This window comes from Nematolebias whitei, chromosome 18 (genome assembly GCF_014905685.2).
Source record: "Nematolebias whitei isolate Nwh7 chromosome 18, NemWhi1, whole genome shotgun sequence".
Taxonomy (NCBI): Eukaryota; Metazoa; Chordata; class Actinopteri; order Cyprinodontiformes; family Rivulidae; genus Nematolebias; species Nematolebias whitei.
In genome coordinates this window covers 12549479-12571177 of record NC_056515.1, presented here as the reverse complement: position 1 = coordinate 12571177, position 21699 = coordinate 12549479, and the positions used below count along the sequence as shown (strand labels likewise).

General features: G+C 40.3%; 1 protein-coding gene across 1 annotated transcript in view; it reads right to left on the bottom strand.

The window, feature by feature from the left end:
- The window catches only part of LOC119425041 (transcription factor TFIIIB component B'' homolog), a 23547-nt gene extending 12428 nt beyond the window's left edge, over nucleotides 1-11119 (bottom strand). Inside the window, exons 1-10 of the mRNA XM_037692567.1 lie at nucleotides 11011-11119; nucleotides 7042-7241; nucleotides 5930-6581; nucleotides 5729-5832; nucleotides 5566-5631; nucleotides 2560-2724; nucleotides 859-992; nucleotides 664-758; nucleotides 511-565; nucleotides 298-432 (exon numbers count right to left, since the gene is read on the bottom strand). Of these exons, the coding sequence (XP_037548495.1) occupies nucleotides 298-432; nucleotides 511-565; nucleotides 664-758; nucleotides 859-992; nucleotides 2560-2724; nucleotides 5566-5631; nucleotides 5729-5832; nucleotides 5930-6581; nucleotides 7042-7235 (1600 nt within the window). The 5' untranslated portion in view covers nucleotides 7236-7241; nucleotides 11011-11119. The remainder of the gene's footprint in view (nucleotides 1-297; nucleotides 433-510; nucleotides 566-663; nucleotides 759-858; nucleotides 993-2559; nucleotides 2725-5565; nucleotides 5632-5728; nucleotides 5833-5929; nucleotides 6582-7041; nucleotides 7242-11010) is intronic.
- Nucleotides 11120-21699: the final 10580 nt, after the last annotated feature.

Here is a 21699-nt window from a genome sequence, read left to right as displayed (position 1 = left end):
CCCCCCCCCCCCACACACACACACACACACACACACACACACACACTGACATAGCACTAAGCTAGCAGCGAGAAATACAGGTTCTCTAGCTAAAAAGCTAAAGGAAGCACTCATGTTGCCTCTTCCCTCATGCTAAACGCCCCCTGCCCCCACTCAAAAACTGTTAGTTCACGCTGCGCTTAGACAAGTGTCCGTCCCCCCATCAACAAAAATCATGGATGAGATGAGCACCCCGCCATGGCAAGTTAACTAGAGGAAACACTGATAATAATAATAATATTCAGGAGGAAGTCTTACGCTTTGCCTTAGTCCTGATCTTCTGGGTGGCGTTTTTCTTAGAAAGAGACTTGAGTTTCTTTTTGTTTTTCTGAAACTCCATAACTTTCTCCAGCAGCTTTGTAAAGTATTCCAAGTCCAGTTTACGCTTCTCTTCTAGAAAAAAAACAACAATAATAATCACCTGTCAATGTATCATCAAATTAAAGATTACGTCACGTTAAATGAACTTACTGAAAGCCTTGTCAATCCTCCAGGAATTTTCTCGCTCTTCCTTTTTGAATTTGTTCTGAAATTTTAAAAAAAGAAATTTAAAAATATTTTTTTTTGGTCACTTTGTTGTTGTCATGCTCTGCTAATACAAGTGTATTTTTAGAAATCATTTACCTTTATCTCTAATCGAGCTCTGTGTGGAAACAGCTGACAAATCATGGAAAAGTCTGTTCCTACCATGCTAACTGCCAGGAAGAACATGTCTGTCTCTGATTAAAAAAAAAAAAAAGGCATAAATGTAAGCACTAAAGTTACAGTGTCATATTTTTTGTTATAAAGTGCATGTTAATTATTTTTTATAAGATTTACCTTCTATAGACCAGGGTTTTGCGTAATGTGCCTTCTTGAAACTCGAGTAAGTTGTGGTGGAGCCCCGTTCAAAGATGGGTTCTCGGTCCTGTGCAGGATTTGGTCCTTTGGCTCGCTGGACTTCTACCGTTAGGCTGAAATGCAGGTTCACTCAATATGTTCAAGTCAAAGAAAGTCCTCATCTCAAAACCATTAAACTTAAAATGCCACATCACCTGCCGCCTTATGCATCAGAATTTTAAAAGGTATTTATAACAAAGTAAAAAAGCTTATCCATAAATGTGTTTGAAATAGTTTACTTTGGTAGTTTGGTGGTCCACTACAAAACTACTAGAAACTTAGGTTGGTTGTATTTTGTGTAGGTAAACAAATACAAGCAGTAATAAATGCAGAGAGTGGTGAAGGCTGCACAGAAATCTGTTGGAATCAGTCTCCCCACCATCACAGACATCTACACCTCCAGATGCAGGAAGAGGGCCACCTGCATCATGAAGGACCCTACCCACCCAGCACACACACTTTTTGCCCCACTCCCCTCAGGAAGGAGGTTAAGGAGCATTAAGTGTAGAACCACTAGACTGAGGAACAGCTTCTACCCTGAGGCTGTTAGACTCATGAATCTCTAACTAGAATAATCACTGTGAAAAACCATATCATGTTGCTGCTGATCTGTTTCATGTTGCTGCTGATCTGTTTCAATGTTGATGTGTTCATGCGTGCACATCCGCTCACACAGACTCTTGTTCACGTTTGTGCTGATGTTCAATGTTTTATGTTATGAGTGCTTAGTGTATATTTAGTTGATGTTTTTCTTAGTTCATATCTTAGATGTCATTACTGTTTTTCTTATACATTTTATTGTTGGATGTAACTGGGACCCTGTGTACATAATTTCGCTCCACCACATGTACCACATGAGGTGCGAATGACAATAAAGAAACTCTGACTCTGATTAAATGGATGTAGTTTGAAATAGTTTACTTTGGTAGTTTGGTGGTCCACTACAAAACTACTAGAAACTTAGGTTGGTTGTATTTTGTGTAGGTAAACAAATACAAGCAGTAAATTTACAATTTGGTCTGTTTTTCATCACTTCACCTGTTTCCATAGGTAAACAAAGGCTTGTAGCTTGCATCAGGTCATAAATTATTCACACAATTTTTAATTTAGGAGCACATCAACAAACCTTATCAGAAAAATGTGCAATCATGTTTATGAATGCATTTGTCTGGTCTTCATGACTTTGCAAGGACACATTTAAATTAAGATTATTTATTGTTAACAGTGTTTAAGCCATTTTGGTGTAAGCTTACAAAAAATCTAGTGCAAGATGTCAATTGATTGTTAACTCTGGAAGTATGTGTCATGTGTGACTAAGCTACTAACCATGAAAAGCTTTTGTTCAATATCTCTCAATTTTACAGAAACGTAGGCACTTGTGGTTTTTTTAATGTCGGTTTGATGTAACAGGCATCTTGCACTGGACTGACCCCTAAAGTTAATCAGTTGTAGATTACTAGATTATTCAAGAGACTCATTAAAATCGTTCCAGGGGTTCAGAAAATATTTTGCTACTGCAACAAGCACGCACATGGAGACACATGCATGCACGTGCACGCACATATACACAGAAACATCACTGCCTGTTTTTTAGTGGTGGGTGAAAATAAAATGTTCAATGAAAATGAAAGTGCTGCTGACCTTTCTTCATCAATGATCAGGGAGCCATCTTCTGCCACTTTAACCTGAGGAACCATCAAGGCTTCATCCTGCTCTTCCTCAGTCGCAGCATCTCCCCCCTCTTCCTCCTCCCTTAAAGTTGTTGGATCAGGAAGGACTCCGGCTTGCTGTGCCCTCTCTGGAGACCTTACACATCAAATTAATGATACGACACACAAAAGTGCATTGATGTGAAAAAATCATTTGGTAAACTTTTAAAATGATTTAAAAAGGTATCACATTTTCAGGCTGTCCTGTCATTAAATCTTATTTACTTTGTTTACATAACTCACATTTTTATTTTATTTTTTAAATACTACAAAAAAGTACTACAAGGACTACAAAAAAATAGGTTGTGGATTAAGCGCCATGGATCGAGTCGTGAGTCAGCTGTGTTTTTTTTGGGGGGGGGCAGTTGTGGCTGAGTGGTTAGAGCAGTCATCCTCCAATGGGAGAGTTGGGGGTTCAATTCCACCAGCAGTCACATGTTGAAGTGTCCCTGGGTAAAGACACTGAACCCCTCGTTGCCTCCGATGTGTATCCCATCGGTGTATGAATGTGATAAAGCTCTGATTAATCTTTGTAGAGATCTAGTATAGAGCTGTATGAATGAGGCACAGATTGTGTTGTAAAGAGCTTTGAGTGTCTTAATAAGATAAAAGTTGCTATACGAGTACAGTCCATTTACCACTTAAAAAAGTACACGTCCACTGATGCTTAATTGACAAGATTTAAATAAATAACTTAATAAAAGCATTGAGACCCATAACATGAGGTCCATGAACTTGTGCGTCAACTGTTTAAAAGATATTTAACTCAAGTTTCAGCTGACTTGTCCAGTGTTGCTTTAGTTCATTTTATTTATGTTTTTAAAAAATTGTTTAAATACTAAATCTAAATTTAAATGCTGATGGTTCCCGTCACTGAGGGATTTGAATTGTGAATCTTTGTGGGTTTTAAGACGAGTGATTTTCTGAACTGGAATCGAAAAAGGCAATGAAAGAAAACCGTCAAGTTTTTGGTGCAAGTTATTCCAATGGGCCGGTGTTACGTTGTGTAGAAGAACAGACGGAGGTTTCTTTGGCTTGTCTGAGGCAGCACAGAGTAACGGATCAGGGAGAATGGAGGGAACCATTTTATCCACCACCAGACATACGGTAGTCCCTCGCTACTTCGCAATTAGAGTTTCGCTGACTCGCTCTATCGCGGTTTGTGGACGTACAGTACTGTACATGATATTTTCAAAACATAAATAAATAAAAATGTGCTGCCATTTTTTTTCCCATTAAGCCTTCACTGTTTTGTCAGTCTAAAGAACTATGTTACCCAGAAGCCATCAGTTCTCTTCCCAGAAGTCAACACCGCTTCCAAACGCTGCTTTCTGCAAACGGAGGGAATGTTTTGTAGCAAAGTCAGAAGTTCTGGAAAGATCAGCTCACAGGACTGTCAGGAAGGTCACAAGTAATTCTGGAGCTGAACTCATCCTTCTAGTTGTATCTTCACTGATGAGCAGCTGGGCTGCAGCTGATCTGGACTCAGTGTGACCCGGAACCTGGGAGCTGCAGGGGACAGACGGCTCTGGGGTTCAGCCTGGTTCTGGTCACGTGATGCTGGTCCGGACCAGGCCAGAGGTGGTGGACTAAATCCTGGGCAGCCTTGCTCCTGGAGCAGCAGCACGCGCATACATCAAGCTGGTTGGGGCTACATCATGCTGCACCGGGACTTTTTGAATCTATCGGGTCAGATGGAACCGAGCCGCTGTTGTTCTGCAGAGCCTGGTAAGTAAATTTTAGTAGCTAAATATGTTGTAAAAATTAGTAGGTTTAAGAGTTTAGAGGACTGATTTGTGGGCTTCATCACTGCAGGGTAGTCTGCGAAACGAACCGGGTCGGAATAGAACAGAGTTGGACCAGAACCAGAGCTGTTCCTGTTCTGCAGAGCTAGTAAGTCAAATTTAGTAACGTATGTTATTAAAATGATGAAGGTTTAAGAGTTTAGAACGTTGCAAGTGTGGGGTTTCTAAAGCCTTAATATATATACCTGTATATATATATATATATATATATACTAAAATAAATTACTACTTAAAACTACTACAGTAAATACTAAAATAAATTACTACTTAATACTACTACAGTAAACTACTACTACTACTACTTACTACTACTTATTATTACTACCACCACTTACTACTACTTACCACCACCACTACCACTACTACTAGTACTACTACTAATAGTACTACTACTACTACTTGTGTACATAATTTTGTTCCATCTCATGTACCACATGAGATGGTAATGACAAAGTTTACTTGAACTTGAACTACTGTATCCCTACTTCGTGGTTTTTCACTCATCGCGGGGGGGCAGGGTAAGAAACCCTTGCAATAAATGAGGGACTACTGTAATAGCGAAGCCCGGGTGTGGCCAATGGTGGCCTTGGCTACCAATTAAACTTTGACTGCTCTAATCTTTGAGTAATCTAAAGAGTAAACTTTATTTTTAAGAAATATAAAAAGTAGAGAGCAAAGTTGCCTCAGATGATTGGGATGGCCCGTTTACACGTGCACACACTTGCACACCCACATATGGAGGTGGTCATCTTGGATTTTGTCGTGGCAACCCAATTTTCAATGGCAACCTGCCTAGATGAAGTTACACACCAGCATAGAAGAAAATAACTTGCTTATTATTCAAGGCGTCCAGCTCACAAGATAAGACAGACATACGGGGGCAGCCCAGGCCTCTCTTGCAAAAAGATCTGGAATCTCAGTAAAATTAGCCTGGTTAAATAAAGGTTAATAAATGTATTTTGACGTGGCAACCCAATTTTTGATAGAAATTCAGCCACACACCAAAACAGAATCTGTAGCTCATTTCTTTCCCCTCAAGTTATCCAGCTCATTTCCAAGTCCCCTCTTCGATCCTCGATGGTGGACAATTAACTTTGATAAAGACGTTCAGCATAAAAAAACATACAACATACTTTTCTCTCCTCGGTGAAGGTGGGATCACAGTTTCATCTTCTTGAGCAACGCCTTCTAAATTAGACCTGGAAAAAAAAACATTTCTTAATAATTATTCCAAAACACTCTGAATGTGAGATAAAAAATGTCTTAAGCTTGACCAAAGTGCAGGATGCTTCTTACATCATGGGGTTAGACAAAGGGAGATAATGGATGAGGTCTCTCATTGTCATTTTGGTGGGATCTAAAGTAAATTCCTTTTGACGAGTTTTTGCTTTCTTGAATTTCTGCAACATAAAATTGTAAAATTTCTGCAATTTCTATTCAGATAACACGATAAACTCACATTTCTTGCAAAATGAAGATGAATTAATTCAAGCTAACCTTTTCTTTGAATCGCTCATGCCTCAGTAACTCTCTGAGCTTCTGGGCTTTCATCAGTCTTTGTACATCTGACGGGTCATTCAGAAGTCGGCTCAAGGAGAGAGCTGATGGAGTCATTGACACCACATGTTTGGATGATATCAGAGTCTTGGCTTTTTCTGACATCTCTGTAGCTTCTTTATCTGGTAGAGATGGTGGTACTTTCTCTGGCAGTCTGGGAGAAACTTCTTTAACCTGACAGCCTGATGGGTTTTCTGCTTGTTTGCTGCCAGCTGTTGGCAGATGGGTTTGTTCTGATGAGTCTTTAGGTGAAGAAATGGTCACAGTTCCTGACGTTTCAGAAGATACAGGCGGATGGTGTACGGACTGGACTTTGAGCTGCTTGCCATCTTCATAGAGTCTTCGTCGTCTTGGGGACTGGAGTCCTCGAGGAGCTGTGGCTGTTGCAGCTTTGCTGGAAGTTGATGGCTTCTCAGTGTCTGAGCCAGAAACATCAGCAGGAGTTGCACAGGCAGCTTTGACAGGAGACTTTGGTGTACGAGTGAGAGCAGGGGGGCGGCCAGGGGTCACTTTGGGCTTAATGGAAAACCGCTTCCTTCTCTGGACTGATGCCGAGGAGCTTGTTCCTTCCCCATTCTGTTCATTTCCATCTCTACACAATTACAAAAAGTTTTAGATTTTTACAAAACAAAAACAGCAATGATTGGGGTGTAGCAATATCCTCACATCTTAAAATAAGACAAGGACAATATTTAAAAGAAACTTCAAAGATTAAATATATGCCGAAACAAAATCTCAACTTCTTGGATTTTTTGCTACAAAATCAACTCGCCCGATTTTCCATACGTTTTTTTTTTCCAGACCTTAGAACGATGCCTTTACTATCACTGTTCAACTTAAAGCTGTCAGACGTACTGAGTGGAAATATTCAAACATAAATACGAGCCTTTTTCAACTTGCAGTATTGTAGTTAAGTTGACTCAGCTAAATATTGCTTTGCATGATAGTTTTAATTTCAACATGAACTCTTGTGACATTTTAATATTGTGAGATCTTGTTACACCCCTAGTAGTAAAGTTTTTAAAATATGTTGCAACAAATCTGCCACTCACCCTGAAGCTGTGATGTTTTCTGACGGTGTCCCGTTGGATTTATCGATCACAGCTGCAGCACCATCCCCTGCTTCTTTAGGCTTCTCGCTAACCTCGTGATTAGCTGCTGCTGGAGGTTCCTGAGATGTTCCAGCTGTCGTTCTGCCCACAGTACTGACATTAGGGCGAACACTAAATCTGGACCGGCGAAACATCTTGACCTGAAAATAAAAATGTAAAGCTAGATTTGAATATGAACTGGCAACACGACAACCAGCTGAAAATAAAACGTTGCTTTGTCCATCTGAACATTGGGAGACACAGCCAGTTGCCAACAGAATGCATGTGTCATGTAATCCTTACTTATATGAACCAACTAGCCACAAACTAGGCAAATGAGAATTTAGGCCAAGTTATTGCTTGTGTTTTCTAAAGTTATTTTATGTCAATGGTGGTGAGGACTGATTTTAAAAATATAGGTTGTGAAGTCAGGCAGCACGGTGGCGCAACTGGTAGAGCTGCTGCCTCTCAGCGAACAGGTCCCTGGTTCAAACCCCGGTCCAGGTGCCTTCTGGGTGGAGTTTGCATGTTCTCTCCGTGCATGCGTGGGTTTTCTCCGGGTACTCCGGTTTCCTCCCACAGACCAAAAACATGCATGTTAGGCTGATTGGTAACTCTAAATTGTCCCTAGGTGTGAGTGAAAGTGTGAATGGTTGTTTGTCTCGTTTGTCTCTATGTGGCCCTGTGATGGACTTGCGACCTGTCCAGGGTGTACACCGCCTCTCGCACAGTGATTGCTGGACATGGGCACCGGCGACCCCCGTGACCCAAAATGGAATAAACGGGTAAAGATAATGGATGGATGGATGGAGGTTGTGAAGTCTATGTTAAAACCCCACAGTGGTCTTTGCATTGCAGGAACATAGGTCCTGACATATGCTGGTGAAGATTCTCAGTCATCCAGGTCATGGTAAATCCAAAAACGCTCACAGCAAAAACAAGTGGACTTTATTTGTAACAGAAGACGTTTCGCTTCTCATCCGAGGAGCTTTCTCAATTAAAAGAGCAGAGAGTGAGTGAGGGGTTCAGGTTATAAGGCTGAGTGAGATAAGACACACATACATATGTAGATTGGCAAATCTACATATGTATGTGTGTCTTATCTCAGCTTCATAACCTGAACCCCTCACTCACTCACTGCTCTTTGAATTGAGAAAGCTCCTCGGAGATATATATATATATACACAGTTGGAGGTTCAATTCCTCCAGCAGTCACATGCTGAAGTGTCCCCGGGCAAGACACTGAAACCCCTCATTGCCTCCGATATGTCCCATTGATGCATGAATGTGAAAGCACTGACTATTCTTTATATAGATCTAGTAAAGTACTGTATGAATGGGTAAATGAGGCACAGATTGTTGTAAAGAGCTTTGAGTATCTTAATAAAATATAAAGGTGCTATAGGAGAACAGTCCTTTTACCATTTACCTTCTGGTTGACCACATAAGTTCTTCCCACTTAAGAGCCCGGTTTGACTTTGTGTCAACGCAGTATGGTAGAAATTTTTAAGGGATGATACATTTCACTCACCCTCATGTAGCTATGCTCCAATGACACCTTAACACCTTTGTTAGCAGTAACGGTCACAAATGTGTTGAAATGATAAAGAAACAAATGACAGCACTAACTTATTTACTTCATATTTACTTTGATCAATGACAAAAAAAGCAGACATGACTTTTGTTTCTTTGCTGTTTGGGTCTTGTTGCTGCATGAACATGTTAAAGTCAAATGATGAAATAAATTTGAAGTTTTTGTCAAACTACAAAGATACGTCGCCATTCTAAAAAAAGTTATTACAAATGTCAGTACCAACAGTTGAGCTAAGTACTTCATTACCCTTGTCACAGACAAAAATGTCTCCATCGTGAGAGCTACAGTAAAGTGTTAACTGTCCAAACTCGGCGTAAATACAGCTTGGCTTTATGCATTTTTCCTAGCACTATTGCTATTTATTTGTTTATAATACAGGATTTTATGAGTCTTTATGTCTTACTGCCATAAAAAGAGCAAGTTTAATAAAGAAAATGTCTTAATCATGTAGTACATTTCACAGTATCATGTTCACATCCCATGACCATCCCATCATGCCAACACGGGTGTTATTTTGCCAGAAAGGGAATATCCACTGCTGAAGATATTGAATCTCAAGGCCGAGCAGTTAATCCCCTCATGTCTTCATCCACTTCTGGAAGAGACATTTACACTGCCTGGCCAGAAACAAAGTCACCATGAGAAAAAAAAAAAAAACCATCACACACTAATATTTAGTTGGACCGCCTTTAGCTTTGATTACATCATGCATTCGCTGTGGCATTGTTTCAATAAACTTCTGCAACGTCACAAGATCTATTTCCGTCCAGTGTTGCATTAATTTTTCACCAAGATCTTGCATTGATGACTAGACACTAGACATGATGGGTGCATCACTTCACCTGCCTCTTCTTACCCTGATGCACCCGTCACTCTGGAACAGGGTAAATCTGGACTCATCAGACCACATGACCTTCTTCCATTGCTCCACAGTCCAATCTTTATGTTCCCTAGCAAACTGAAGCCTTTTTTCCAGTTAGCCTCACTGGTTAGTGGTTTTCTTAAGGCTTCCCAGCTGTTCAGTCCCAGTCCCTTGAGTTTCTTCACATTGTGCGTGTGGAAATGCTCTTACTTTCACTATTAACCATAGCCCTGAGTGCTGCTGTTGTTTTTCTTCAATCTGATTTCACAAAACGTTTAAGTGATCACTGATCACGATCAATGAGGATTTTTTTTGGCCACATTTCTTCCTCGAAGACGATGGGTCCCCACTATCCTTCCAGTTTTTAATAATGCGTTGGGACAGTTCTTAACCCAGTTTTAGTAGTTTCTGCAATCTCCTTAGATGTTTTCTCTGCTTGATGCCAATGATTTGACCCTTCTCAAACAGACTGACATCTTTTCCACGACCACGCCACGTGTCTGACATGGTTAAGAAATGACAAGCAACTCATTGCACCAGTTGGGATTAAATAACTTGTTGCAGATTAAAGATAATCGCCCATGCAGTAATTATCCAATACGAGGCTCATACATATTTGTTTAGTTAAATCCAGGTGGTGACTTTTTATTTGGCCAGGTAGTGTATTTAATCATACTCTCACATGCTCTGCTGCACCTACGTCACCATTATTGACAGTCATCGATTGATGTCGTCTCAGGGGTCACATTTAGTCCATCTGCAGTGGCTCTGTCAAGCTTTGACTAACTCAAAACTGAATTGTATTGTTTGTTATACAAACAAAAAAATAAAGCTGGTTTTAGCAGTTTTCTCGTTTCAGTTTTCCGTGATTTCTTTTGCAAATATGTCATTACTAAAACTAATAAAAGGAGTAATATACTAATTTTAACTTCATGCTTTACAATGTAGCTGTTTTTGTTTCGTTTTTACATAATTTCTTCTATTTACTTTTCATTTTATATGATTTTTTTTTGTACCTCAGATGTGTTGTTTGTTTAAAAAGGTCTCTTGTAAATGAGTCCTCGATGCTCAATGAGACTAACCTGTATAAAGGTTGAATGAACATAATTTCGTTTTTTCTAAACACACACCTGCTAAATAAAACATTAATTATTTTTGCAATTTCAACAAGTTACCACAACGTAGTTTAATAGTAATTCACTGCCTTGCAAAGCTCAGATGTATCGATCAAAGTCACGGTGAGGATGTCAGCTGTCTGTGTGTAAAACACACAGCGAGTGAGCATGGACGTTAAATAAACCACCACACCTTCATTAAAAGACTAGGCGACAACACAAAAACAAACCTTAGGCTAAAGCTAACAACACTGAGTCAGTCTCTACCGGTGTTAGAGCCGCATTACGGATGTTTAGAAGTTCACTCAGATACGATCATTTACTTAATGAACACGAGTAAAATTATTTTAACAGCATACCTGTTTGAGACAATGTTGCTTAGTCAAGTAAACAAGTTAGCAAGCATCGAAAAATCAAAAGAGGTAGCGGACCTCATAAGCACCAGCACACTAAACCGCCATGTTTGTTAATGACGCAAGCGATTCTGGGTGAAAGGACTTGTGGGAAATGAAGTCTGACTGGTGGCACTAAGCAGCACACAAATCCGTGATTCTACTGTTTGTGAGAGCATCACAATGAAAATGCACTTGTATTAATAATATTTTAGAACATTTAATGCAAAAGAGACATAATATATATATATATTTTTTTACATATTCATTTACTGGAGGTTGTACTTATTTTAAAACAAAAATGTATAAATATATATCCTGATGCATGCTCAATAATCCAGGTAGAAAAATCTAAAAAAGTTCAATCTGGTCCTCTGGACATTCCAAAAACAAAACAAAGCAAAACAAAATAAAAATTAGAAACGTTTCGTTTTTCATCCGAAAGACTTCCTCAGTCTGAGGTGCTGTATTCAGCTCAGTCTCTTAAATAGCACCTTCTCAGAGTGGATCAACCAGTTTGGTGCTGACAACCAAAACCAGCTGATCACATGCTCAAGAAGGACCATCAGCCTAACAATGGATCATTAGCACACTGATGGCTGTTTACTATTCACAGAGGGCTGAGTGATACTAGCAATAACAGCATTGTAAGAGGGGGACAGTTGAACCCGGAGGCCTCCACCCCTGTTTAACGATGGACGATTTCTTTTCACAAAGATGGCCTCCTTTACTCCTCTCTCAAACCATCGTTCCTCTCTGTCCAGGATGTGAACATCTTCATCCCTGAAAGAGTGACCGCTGGCCTGGAGATGAGTGTAGACCGCAGAGTCCTGGCCTGATGATGTTGATCTTCTGTGCTGGACCATCCTTTTGGCCAGTGGCTGTTTAGTTTCCCCGATGTAAGACTGATCACAGCCCTCCTGACACTGAACTACATACACAACATTACTCTGTTTGTGCCGGGGGACTGGATCTTTGGGATGAACCAGTCTTTGCCGTAATGTATTTTGGGGTTTAAAAGCCACTGGGACGTTATGTTTAGAAAATAAACGTCTCAGTTTCTCTGATACTCCCTCAACATACTGAATGACCACTGGTCTGGGTCTGGGTTCCTCCTTTTCACCTGATGGCTGACTGGAGTCCTGTTTGGGTTTCTTCTCTGCTTTCAGGAAGGCCCAGTTAGGATATCCACATTGCTCTAGAGCCTGTTTTGTGTGGGATCTCTCCTTCTGCCTGGCTCCTGAGTTAGTGGGGATGCTGTCTGCTCTGTGGTACAGAGTCCTGATGACTCCTAACTTGTGCTCCAAAGGGTGATGGGAGTCAAACTGCAAATACTGGTCTGTGTGGGTGGGTGGCTTTGTTTTTTTTTGTTTTTTTTGAATGTCCAGAGGACCAGATTTAACTTTTTTAGATATTGTTTTTATGTTATTAGTGCAGTGTATTATTTAGTAAACATTTTTCTTAGTTCAGATCCAGGACATCCTTGTAAATGAGATTGATGATCGCAATGGATTTATTCCTGGTAAAATAAAGTAATAAAAATAAAATCTTAGATCCAGGGCGTCAGAAGCATCTGTAATGTGTGTGTGTGTGTGTGTGTGTGGGGGGGGGGGGGGGGGTGCATGTGTCTGTGCACGCGCACAGACACGATGGATCATTAGCACACTGATAGAAATAGCAAACAGCCATCAGTGTGCAAATGATCCATCGTTAGGCTGATGGTCCTTCTTGAGCATGTGAGCAGTTGGTTTTGGTTGTCAACAGCAAACTGGTTGATCCACTGTGAGAGGGTGCTATTTATAAGAATGAGCTGAATACAGCACCTCAGACTGAAGAAGTCTTTCAGATGAAAGAAGAAATGTTTCTACAATTTTTTTGTTTTGTTTTGTTTTTTGGAATGTCCAGAGGACCAGATTTAACTTTTTTAGATCAATCTTCAATAGTTGTATGGGAATCCCTTTACCTTAATCACTGCCTCGATGTGATGTGGCATTGAGGCAATCAGCCTGTGGCATTGACTGGGAGTTATGGAAGTCCAGATTTCCTTGATGCTTGCAGTCAGGTCTTCTTTGTTGTTGGGTCTGGTGCCCTTCATTTTCTTCTTGAGAATATTCCATAAATTCTCAATGGGTTTTAGGTCCGGCGAGTTGGCTGGCCAGTCAAGTGTAGAGATATACCTGCGTCCCTGAATGTCATTTTGTAACAGACCTTTTATTTCTGTGACTGAGCAGTTCATTCTGTAAAGATGTTTCTGAAATAGAAAAAAAACTCTTCATCCTTTGAACAACTGAGACATCCCACCCCACCCCCACTTGAGAACCTGGGACAGTTTAAAGTTTGTTTTCAGCATTTCTAACTCGGGAACGTGTCAAAAGAAAACTTTTATGGTTGGTAAGACAACCCAAGGATCCATAAATCTGAATAATATTGGAACACCCTTTCTGTGAACCCCACAAAATGGACGTTTGAGTTAACACAGATCACTTCAGGATGCCCTGGTATTCACTTGTACCAGCCTCCCTCGGACTATCCCCTCAACAATCATAAATAACAGAGAGCTTCTCCTTTGTTCAAAGGAATTCCAACTTCGACACTTAAGGCCCCATTTCTAGCATGCAAGAAAACGGACAGACTTTTTATTCACGTTTTAGAAGAAGTAATACTGTTTTTGCAATGAAATAAGTGTTTAATTGGGTGTAGCTGAATAACTGCCTTGTCGTTCCCTTACAGCTGACAATAACCTGTGTAGGTCAAAAGTTTACAAACTTGTTTTCTGTTTATAAGGTTGACAAAGTGTTTGTATTGTTTAACCTCATTTAAAGTTGATAAGTGTCTTAAATGATTTTATTTGATGGCTTTTTCAACAGAGCAGATTAAAATAATACTTTACTGAGTAGATAAAAGTTCAGCCCTTTCCTTTTGATTGGTTCAAATCTACCACCTCTTTCAAATCAGAGGTGGGGTCATTTTGTTTAGGAGAGGAAGACCTCTCAGGACAGGTAGAAGAAACAGACAGGAGAGAGGAGAAGAGAATTGATATTGAAGTGATGAACCCCTCCGAAGGAGGAGATACAAGCTCCAAGACCCAACCTTCAGAAGACTTCCAAGGAGAAAATTAGCTTCAACTTTGGGCAAAGTTTGATAGAATCCTTTTCAGCGATCAAAGCACCTGCAGTTTTCACCACAGAGTTAACATCAGCTGTCCAGGATTCCAAGGAACGCTCCAGACTGACCTTTCGAGTCAGTGGACCAACTCATCGTGCTGAGGTCAGAGATGTGGAGTATTACAACTTTACATCAGCAGACCATCTGAGCAGAAAGAGTCAAATCTCTGGTATCTTCTGGCAGCCTTTGAAGACGAATCCTGGTAGGAAAAAGCTGAGCTGTACTCTGACGGTTGACTCTGGTGTTCAAGAAATTAGCCTTTTAACCAAATTAGTTAACTCAGTTCAGTAATTATTTTTCTTTAAATTTCAGACCAAATTTTAAATAGTGAACGATAAAACGTATTTCTTTTAGTAAAATTTCATAATTAATCTGCCCTGATGAAATAACAAAATTGTCCCACTTTGCATCTTATTTCTGGTTTGATTAAGCATATAGAATAATTCCATTGATCTGTTAATCCATGCTAACCAGTAATTTTGACGGTCATTTAATTTCTTCTAACCACAGCTGTGAACAAAGCCTTCATTTAAGTGTCAGAAATAATTTCCAACAGTTGTTTTATCAGGTATATTCAAATAAACATCACAAAATTGTATTAAAGCGTGTGTTTTACTTATGACATCTGAATCCTTCATATAAAAGAACTCACGGTGTAAAAGGGTAATTCGAGGTAATTAAATAACAATCTGAATTGATTTTCAGACCTTCAGAGTTTCTCTCAGAGCTGAGAGTGGTGCCCCTTCAAAATAAAATTCATAACGAATTTTAACTATTAAATAACCCTTACTGCTACACAAGCACTGTGGCATGGGCATCAAACCAGGTTTTGGTGCTTCTGGCAGCATGGGCAGGAGCCAGGTCCTGCTGGAAGATGAAATCTGCATCTCCATACAGATCATCAGCAGAAGGAATCATGAAGTCCTCTAAAACATTATGGTAGACAGTTGCAGTGACAATGGATTTAAGAAAGCAGAGTTTACCAATACCGGCACTGGAAGTTGCACCCCAAATCATGACTGACTGTGGATATTTCACACTGGACCTCAACCAGTATGGGTTCTGTTCCTGACCCTTATTCCTCCAAAAACTTAGACCTTGATTTCTGAATGAAAGGCACACTTTACTTTCATCGGAAAAGAGTTGGCTCAGGTTCAGAAGTGACTTGACCCGAGGAACCTGACAGTTGTAGCCCATCTCCCAGATGCATTTGAACATGGTGGTTTTTGAAGCTATGACTCCCGCCTCATTCTACCCTTTCTGGATCTCTGCCAGATTCTGGAATCTTCTCTGTTTGATAAGCCGCTGAAGCCCACGGTCATCTCTTTTGCTGGTGCATCTTCTCCTGACACATTTTGCCCTTCCACTAGACTTTCCATTGATTTGCTTGGACATAGCACTCTGTGAACAGCCAGCCTCCTTAGCTATGAACTTTTGTGGCTTACCCATCCTATGGAGGGTATCAGTGATGGTCTTCTGGCCAGTTATGTTTGCAGTCTTCCCCATATTGAACTGAACTGAGACAATTGAACTAAACTGAAGCAATTTAATAACACCTGGGGAAACCTGTGCCTGTCTCCAGACTCCCATTCACCTCTAAACTACTGGAAAAAATTGTGGAGTCTCAGTTGAAACAGTTTTTGGAGGATCACGCTATCCTTGAGTTATTCCAATCTGGCTTCAAATCTCTCCATAGCACTGAAACTGCTCTACTGAAGGTTTTTAATGACATTTTCATATCCACAGACGCAGGTGATTCTGTGCTGCTTGTCCTATTGGACCTTACATCTGCTTTTGACACCATCGACCACAATATCCTCATTTCTAGACTGCAGCAGTGGGTGGGCATCACAGGGTCAGCCCTTAAATGGTTTGGGTCCTACCTCTCTGACAGAACCTTCTGTGTCAATATCAAAGATTTTAGTTCGGCATCGACCGCACTCCAGTGGGGGGTACCGCAGGGGTCCATCCTCGGTCCCCTTCTCTTTTCTTTATACCTGCTGCCACTAGGTGCTATCTTCCGCAAACACGACATACCCTTTCATTTCTATGCCGATGATTGCCAAATTTACTTCCCCCTGAGGCACAGAGGCACACGCTCTATTCAGCCTCTTCTTGACTGCCTGGCTGACATCCGGGACTGGATGGCTTTAAACTTCTTAAGCTTCATGCTGTTCCATCCCAGTGGCTCACTCATGAACCATGACATTGACCTTTTCTCTCTAGCCCCGCTAAAGAAACAAAAGGTGACTAATCTGGGGGTGATAATGGACCCGTCCTTAAAACTCAACAGTCACGTAAACATGATGGTCAAATCCTGTTTTTTTCAGCTGAGACGGCTGTCTAAGCTGAAGCCTATACTCAACAAAAAGAACCTCGAGACAGTGATCCACGCCTTCATAACATCTAGGCTTGATTACTGCAATTCACTTCTGTTTGGAATCAGTCAGTCCTCCATTGCTCGTCTACAACTGGTCCAAAATGCTGCAGCCCGATTTTTAACTGGTACAGGCTATAGAGAGCACATCACGCCAGTTTTGGCCTCCCTGCACTGGCTACCCATTCACCTTCGGATCCATTTCAAAATTCTCATGTATGTTTTTAAATCACTGAACAGTTCCGCCCCATCCTATCTCACTGATCTTCTGCAGCCATATGTCCCACCGCGCTCTCTGAGGTCAGCAGACCAGATGCTTCTCTCAGTCCCAGAAACCCGTCGTAAGCTCAGAGGTGACAGGGCTTTCTCTGTTGCAGGTCCACGACTGTGGAATGAGTTGCCACTGAGTGTCCGGCAGGCTCCCACACTCTCAGTCTTTAAGTCTCGCTTGAAGACCCACTTCTATTCGCTTGCCTTTAACACGGTGTGATTTGTTTTGGTCCGGTCTGTTCTCTACTCTGTTGGCCATTTTAGTTAGCTTCTGCTGCTATTTGTATCTGTATTTCTATTTTATGTTTTCCTGTCTGCTGTGCATGTTTGGTTCTTTTGTACAGCACTTTGGTTGGCCTTGTTGCTGTTTTAAGTGCTATATAAATAAATTGGTATGGTATGGTATGGTAGGTGCTTAGAGTTTAGTAGATGATTAGTGTGTCACACTCAGTTTAAAACATTCATGCCCTGCAACATTTGGGCTGATTTCTCCACATTATTCTAATTTTTTTTAATCCTGTTTTCGTGGGCTTCATGAGCTGGAAGCCCAAATTATGTAAAAATAAACAAATAAATACTAGAAATTATTTAAATTGTGGGCCCTGAATCTATCATCTATTAAAGATGAACTTTTTGAATGGAATTATGGAAGTTAAACAACTTTTCCATGATATTCTAATTTTTTGGAAAGGTTCTGTATGTTTATGATCAACACTCCTGGTCAATAACTGCCTGTCCAGATGACCTGACTGAAAAATGTTGGATTGTATACCTGGATTATTGAGCATGGACTTTGTTGTTTTCAACCAGTTTGACAAGACTGTCAACAAGGAAGAGGGCCGGCAATTGAGGAGGGTGCGTACCAAAGAGACCATCTTATCACAAGCAGAACTGGTTTGTTCCACTTTGGAGTGAGATGTTGGGGGAAGAATCAGTTTTGTTGTGTGTTTCCTTGACTGATGAAGCCTTCTGGACTGAAGGCGAAACGTTTCAGCACAACAAAAGAAACTGTCCAGATGACCTGACTGAAAAATGTTGGATTGTGTACCTGGATTATTGAGCATGGACTTTGTTGCCTGCACAAAGTTTGCTAAGCTGGCGAGCGAGCAACACAGAGATGTCTCCACCTCCTCCACCTGTGAGTGTTCTCTGCCGAGGGAGGAGACACAGAGGAGAAACACTGCAGGCTGCTGGAGAGTTGGAGGTAACCAGGAAAACCTGGAGTGGACTTTTAGTGGTGTGAGTATTCTCCTATTAATCAAGTGGAATGGATTTGTTCACTAAGAAAGAGAAACAGCGCAGACTGAACTAATGTCTCATGGTAAAAGTGAGGCGGTCCAAATTAAGTTTTTTTTAAATGTGTGTGTGTGTGTGGGGGGGGGGGGGGTACACGTCCCCTTCACATATAATGGTTGTGACGCCTATGTCTTAGTTCTTATTACTGTTTTTCTTTTACATTTTATACTTTTGTTGAATGTAACTGGGACCCTGTGTACACAATTTCGTTCCACCACATGTATCGCATGTGGTGTGTATCACAAATAAAGAACCTTGAATCCTTGAAAATAAAGTTCATCTTGGACATTATGCAGTAGTTTCATGACAACAGTACACACAGATACAAAGTAACAAAAATAGTAATAAACTGAAAAAAGTGTTCTTTAAAAAGTAATTAAGAAAATGGGCTTAATTAATTTTAAAGAGTAAAGAGTTTCTTCATCAACTACTTTTGTAATGATAACATGAAAAATAAGTGAGGTACTGATTTCCATTGTGTTGTGTGGCTACAGCTACAGTAAGTGTCAGAAAAGTTCCTTTCGAACACTGGGTTGCTAGTTTAAAATCCAAGATGGCTGCCTCCATAAATGTGGGAAGGTAAACAAATATGGCAGAATCAGGCAATTAAGAACATGGAAATGGAATTATGAGTGAATCTCCAAAATTGTCAGACCTCTTGCTCCCAACGAGGATGATGTAATTATTTACCTTTTGTGAGTTACTTTGACTTTTTCCAGAGGTAAACAAACACACGTGGTAATTGGCAACTATTCCCAAATTTAGCTCACAGCTTTTAAATTAAGGACACCAACATGAGGAACAAAGTTCAAGTCAATTTTATTGTCATTATGTGGTACATGAGGTGGAACTAAATTGTGAAGGCCTACTCAGGGTCCCAGTTACATCCGACAATAGCAAAAATATAAAGTATAAAAAGAAACAGTAAATAAGGATCTAAGATATAAACTAAGATATACACCAAACGAACGACAAATGGTACACTAAAAGATCTAAGATATACACTAACAACAAAAAACAAAATGTAAAATAACGTAAAAGCGTGCAAATTTTGTTTCCTCCTGTATTGTATTTATTTTTTCTTCATGGCATTGCAAGTTTCTTGAACTTTTAGAGTCGATCCAATTCAGAAATTGTTACCAGCAGTGCAGTGGTTCATCAGATATTTTGCTAACACACAGATGTATAAACACACATTGTCTTCCTCTGGGTGATCATAACCTCTGTTTCTCCTAACTGAGGTCAAAGAGCTCTTTACAACTGGAGAGATGCTGTAACCCCACCATCCATCCATCCATCAAGCCATCCATCCATCCAGCCAGCCAGCCATCCATCCATCCATCCATCCATCCATCCATCCAGCCATCCATCCATCCATCCAGCCATCCATCCATGCAGCCATCCATCCATCCATCTGTTTTCAAAATGAATGAAACAGACCTACATCTTCCCAGTGACACACTCCACCTTCTGGGAGATCTCAAGCTGTTCCCAGGACAGAGAGGATACCTAACCCCTCTGATAGGTCCAGGTTTTCCCCAGCGTCTCCTCCCAGAAGCCCCTCCCCACAAAGGTGACCTGGAGGATCTGCTTACTGCTTGACCACCTTTAACAGAGTCATGTTTATTGCTGCTGCTTTCTTCTTCTGTCTTCAGCTGAACAGAAATACGTGTCCAATGCGCAACTTTTTCTCAGGGTCTGTTCAGCGATCCACTGAATTAGAATCACATTTACCCCCCTCACCCCCACATCCACACACCACCCACTCCACTCCACACTGTCTCATCTAAACCACAGAGAACTTTGCTGCACATTTCATTAAAATACTCTGCACCACTGCACATGTCACATTTAAAATATTTCTGCTGACTCCCAAAAGGGTAAACAATAAAATAAATGTTTGGGTGGCTGCAGCACTTTATCTTTATGTTTATCACTAGTGGTGAAAAATTAGTCAAATATTTCAGCAGCACTCAGTTCTGTTTTTTTTTTTTTTTTTGCTCATGACTTGAGTTTCAGAGAAGTAGCATCTCAGTCATGATGAGAACCGAAAAGAGAAACTTCCTTTTTATTTTGGCCTTCGGTGAGTTGTTGTTTTGTCTTAAAGAAAGTGTAACTGTTAAGCTTCATTTAACATTTTTTCCCTTGTAAATATTAAACTAATAAAGCTGTTTTCTCTTCTCTGCAGTTGCTCAGGTCTCTGTATCACCTCTCACGGCTGCAGGTTAGTAGATTTTAACTTAAGTATTATGACAATTTATAGCTTGGGGCTAATAATTGACAGAAATACTGTGCAATGTTCTGTCTTTTTTTTTAGATAATGTCAGATTATCTAAATCAAATGAGTGCTATGGAAGAGTTGAAATCTATAACAACACCTGGAGACCAGTCTGCAGTGACAGCTGGGGCCCAGAGAACAGTATGGTGCTCTGCAAACAGCTGGAGTGTGGCACTGCACTGAAGACGTTGCGCTCATGGGGTTACAGTGAAAGAACATGGCCTCTTCGGTATTCATGTCTGGGAAGTGAAAGCTCCTTAACGCAGTGTGAGCACAAAGAATCTGGAAACCAAGAAGACTGTAAAGTCCGTCAGAAAGCCAGTGTCCTCTGTTCAGGTGGGGTGTTTAATAAAAATTTATAGTTATAGAGTATGTTTTGTGCATTTGGATCAAACAAAAGCTTTTATTTCCTAGTTTAAAGAGAACAAACTATGCCCTTTTTTTAACAACAATTTTTTTTAATGGTTCTAATGGAATGTACATGAAATACATTGGTTTTACTACCGCATTAAAATAGCTCCTTTATAGCTGTAAATTCACACATTGTTCATTTTCAACCAGACTTATTTTTCTTGAAACAAAAAGTCTAGTTTTGAAAATAAAGTAACGGAGAGAGCATTATTTGCATATAAGTTGCCACTGAAAATGGAAAAGGCAGTCTAACCCTATTCAAAATGGCGGCCACACCCAGCTATGTCACAGTCAGTGCTTTTCTGTTATTGATTTACCCCAAAGTCTATGCTCAATAATCCAGGTAATAATCCAACAATGTTCAGTCAGGTCATCTGGACGTTTTTTGTTTTTTTTATTTGCTGAGACATTTCGTCCTTCATCCAAAAGACTTCTTCAGTCTGAGGAGCCACTAACAAACTGAGGCCCACCATAAACAGTGCACTCCCTGGATTATAATATACCACTTTCGCAAGGCTGCCTCAGAGGAGTTGACGGGGGAGAGGGCGAGCCCCAGAGGCCATCTTATCATCAGCAAACTGTTTTTTTCCACTATGGGAGTTCAAGTTGTGTTTATTTGTCATATGCAAGGTTAATACAGGGTTTACAGTACAATAAAATGCTTAGGATGAGAAGAACTGATTTGACTCGCAAAAAAGTCAAAGAACAAACAAACAAGTCATACTAAAGTCATGCAATAACGGTGCACAAAAAAAGTACCAAAAAGTGAAAAAGTAATTAAAATATTTACAATGTCCTAAAGAGAGATATTGAGTAACAACATGGTAGAATATAACAGTGCAAGCAGGATGAATTTGAA